Genomic DNA, 4214 nt, shown 5'->3' on the forward strand with positions numbered 1-4214 from the left:
GTGAGTAGGAGTACATGGTTTTGAAGTAGTATCTATAGTAACTCAATTTGCATCCCTGAAAGGACTCCGTGCTCTTAGTTGAGAATAACTCACATCTGGCCGACGGCCGGTGGGCGGAGCAGCCACTGATTAAGCTCGGGCAAGAGTACAACGCCCTCGTGGGCGCCAGGGAGAAGAAGGGGTGCAAAAGAGGCTGACTGAGATCATAAAGAAATATATAAGAAGGACCAAGACAATCATATTTCAGTCCAGACATATACGAGGACATATCATAACACACACACACACACAAAGTAGCAACAAACTGATAATATAGTTTCTAGAATCATCTGCAAAGAGAACGACATTGGTACAATGATGAATTTACAATCTTTAGTCTTAGCCAACACAACATACAACCTTTACAACCTTAAAATATAATAATTGTTCTTTCCTGAAGTTGTGCATCCTTCTAGCTCTGTATCCTAATTTTCTAAGATGTCTTCTAGTTCTAGACATAGGAGATTTTTGTTTAATCCTTTAAGAAATCTATACTACTACAAATGGTTAATGAAAAATATTTTAATTGACTTCCTTATATATCACCAGGACCCAATTTTTTTTTTGAGTTGACAGCTTTAATTTAACATGGCTTGGCAGAGTTCACAAACAATCTCACATGGATGTTTTCGTCATCGCATTTGACAACGGTTGTCTTGAAGCTATCCAACGACAGCCCGGTCTTCTCGGCCTCGGCGACCAATGCCCCCCGACCTGCAGTTATCTGAAAACCTCAACAACTGTATCTGATTCTGAAGGTTTTGCGTACCATTTGGAACATCACTGACACTGATAAATACATGTGTTGTTGTGGACATTTGTTGGAGAACTTGCAGCTCACCTGATCGAGCCGCCGACACCGGCAGGAATGTATGCCTCACACTTATCCCGGTAGAAACAAGCAACCTGGTACATTGGCCACAAGTATCTCCTGGTAAACTGAAGACTGAAGCAACAAAAGCAACACATACAAGTTACAAACATGGTCCATGGAAAATTCAGGTTTGGACGGCCAGCCGGACGCCCCGGCGCTCCGCGGCCTTGCGGAGGAAGGTGAGCCACGGCGGCAGCTGGGCGCCATGGCGTTCCTCGAAGTTGCGGCCGAAGCCACTGAGCAGCCTGTGGGCCGACTCCCTGACCATGCTCGTCTCCTCCAGCAAGTTGTAATCTGCACACGGAGAAAAACAGGGGACGGACGGTCAGCATGGAGGCCACGGCGAGCGAGCGAGGGATTGGGCCGGGGGTCGAGGGACGGATCCATCACCGGAGAGGAGCTGGTTGTCGTCGAACTGGGCGAGCGGGACGGGGACGGTGCGGGCGCGCTTGCCGGAGCAGGCGGTGCGGCGCTTGTGGGCCTGCACGCCGGGGAGGCTGCAGGTGAGGCGGGAGCAGCCCGGGCACTGGTACTTCCACGGCTGCTCCCCGCACTCCTGGAACGGGGCGCCCTTCTCCCCGCCACCGCTGGAGCCGGAGGCGGCGGCGGCACTGGGGGGCGGGGCCTGCGCCGGCGGCTCCTCCTCCATGGCTGGTTGGGACTTGGGATGGGAGGAGAGGAGGTGGGAGCGGAGACGGGATTGGGGATCGGGATCGATCGGGCGTTGAGTGTTTTTTTAGACATGGCGAGGGATGGTTGGTGGGGTGGGAGCAGATGCAGGTGGTAGCGTGGGATTTATAACCCGTATTGATAAAAGTGGGCGTAAACGGTATTGCAATGTGCGGAAATAAGGCCTAGGGTTCATACTTTCGCTACTGTCAGTTCCCTCAACAATAATATCATAATTGGATCACATAACTATCCCTCAACATGCAACAAAGAGTCACTCCAAAGTCACTAATAGCAGAGAACGAACAAAGAGATTATGGTAGGGTACGAAACCACCTCAAAGTTATTCTTTCCAATCAATCCGTTGGGCTATTCCTATAAGTGTCACAAACAGCCCTAGAGTTCGTACTAAAATAACACCTTAAGACACAAATCAACCAAAACCCTAATGTCACCTAGATACTCCAATGTCACCTCAAGTATCCGTGGGTATGATTATATGATATGCATCACACAATCTCAGATTCATCTATTCAACCAACACATAGAACCTCAAAGAGTGCCCCAAAGTTTTTACCGGAGAATCACAACAAAAACATGTGCCAACCCCTATGCATAGGTTCATGGGCGAAACCCGCAAGTTGATCAGCAAAACATACATCAAGTGAATCACGTGGTATCCCATTGTCACCACAGATACGCACGGCAAGACATACATCAAGTGTTCTCAAATCTTTAAAGACTCAATCCGATAAGATAACTTCAAAGAGGAAACTCAATCCATTACAAGAGAGTAGAGAGGGGAAGAAACATCATAGGATCCAAAAATAATAGCAAAGCTCGCGATACATCAAGATTGTATCATCTCAAGAGCACGAGAGAGAGAGAGAGATCAAACACATAGCTACTGGTACATACCCTCAGCCCCGAGGGAGAACTACTCCCTCCTCGTCGTGGAGAGCATCGGGATGATGAAGATGGCCACCGGAGAGGGATTGCCCCCTCCGGCAGGGTGCCGAAACGGGTCTAGATTGGCTTTCGGGGGCTACAGAGGCTTCTGGCGGCGGAACTCCCGATCTATTCTCTGTTCTGGAAGTTTTAGGGTACGTGAGTATATATGGGTGCAGGAAGTACGTCGGTGGAGCTTCGGGGGCCCCACGAGGCAGGGGGCGCGCCCTAGGAGGGCGCGCCCCCCACTACTAGGAAAAGGCCTACTAATGGCGCACCAGTTTTGCCTACTAATGGCGCACTACTGGTGCGCCATTAGTAGCACGCCACTAGTATTTTTTACTAATGGCGCACCACTGGTGCGCCATTAGTATACCACATACATACTAATGGCGCACCAATAGTGCGCCATTAGTATGCCTAGAGGTGCGCTATTACTATCTGACTTAGTAATGGCGCACCACATAGAAGTGTGCCATTAGTAATAATTTTTTTTCAAATTTTTTTTTAAAAATGAAAAAATCAAAAAAAATCATTTCTAAAAAAAATCAAAAAAATCATTTTTTTAAAAAAAAATCAAATTTATTTTTTTTCTTAATCTCGGGTCACTATGGCTTAATCTCAGGTCAAATCGCACCCCGAGGGAGAACTACTCCCTCCTCGTCGTGGAGAGCATCGGGATGATGAAGATGGCCACCGGAGAGGGATTGCCCCCTCCGGCAGGGTGCCGAAACGAGTCTAGATTGGCTTTCGGGGCTACAGAGGCTTCTAGCGGCGGAACTCCCGATCTATTCTCTGTTTTGGAAGTTTTAGGGTACGTGAGTATATATGGGTGCAGGAAGTACGTCGTTGGAGCTTCGGGGGCCCCACGAGGCAGGGGGCGCGCCCTAGGGGGGCGCGCCCCCCACTACTAGGAAAAGGCCTACTAATGGCGCACCAGTTTTGCCTACTAATGGCGCACTACTGGTGCGCCATTAGTAGCACGCCACTAGTATTTTTTACTAATGGCGCACCACTGGTGCGCCATTAGTATACCACATACATACTAATGGCGCACCAATAGTGCGCCATTAGTATGCCTAGAGGTGCGCCATTACTATCTGACTTAGTAATGGCGCACCACATAGAAGTGTGCCATTAGTAATAATTTTTTTTCAAATTTTTTTTTAAAAATGAAAAAATCAAAAAAATCATTTTTAAAAAAAATTCAAAAAAATCATTTTTAAAAAAAATCAAATTTATTTTTTTCTTAATCTCGGGTCACTATGGCTTAATCTCAGGTCAAATCGCACTCCGTGGTCAAACTTACCAAAAGGTCACCCATCCTCACACTACTCTAGCTCAAGCACACTTAACTTCATAGTTCTATCCAACCCCAGCACCACCTCACTTCACAAGCACTTGTTGATATATCTATCATATCAATCCTATGAGTATGATGAAATTTTGAAAAAATATTTCAAACTTCCCGATCATATTACGTATCATATTTTGAAAAATAATTCAATTTTTTTTTCAAAACCAATTTCTTTTCTGTTACTAGTGGCGCACCTAGCATACGGTGCGCCACTAGTAAGTTTGAAATTTTTTGAATTTTTTTGCCTCCGGATTTTAGAAGCCCCGTAACTTTTTTTTTGTTAGGTTTTTAGGAATTTTGAAAATGTTTAACGGGGTTTTGAAAAAA

The 4214-nt window shown here is 46.5% G+C and overlaps 1 protein-coding gene across 1 annotated transcript; it reads right to left on the reverse strand.

The window, feature by feature from the left end:
* Window positions 1–1037: 1037 nt before the first annotated feature.
* LOC147983722 (uncharacterized) lies at window positions 1038–1562 on the reverse strand. Its single transcript, XM_087540842.1, has 2 exons — window positions 1304–1562; window positions 1038–1207 (listed from the first exon to the last, which is right to left on the reverse strand). Exons 1-2 carry the CDS (start codon window positions 1560–1562, stop codon window positions 1038–1040), a joined length of 429 nt encoding a protein of 142 aa, XP_087396968.1.
* Between the last annotated feature and the right edge of the window lie 2652 nt (window positions 1563–4214).

The sequence above is a fragment of the Triticum urartu genome, chromosome 2A (genome assembly GCF_056163025.1).
Source record: "Triticum urartu cultivar PI428250 chromosome 2A, HENAU_Tu73, whole genome shotgun sequence".
NCBI lineage: Eukaryota > Viridiplantae > Streptophyta > Magnoliopsida > Poales > Poaceae > Triticum > Triticum urartu.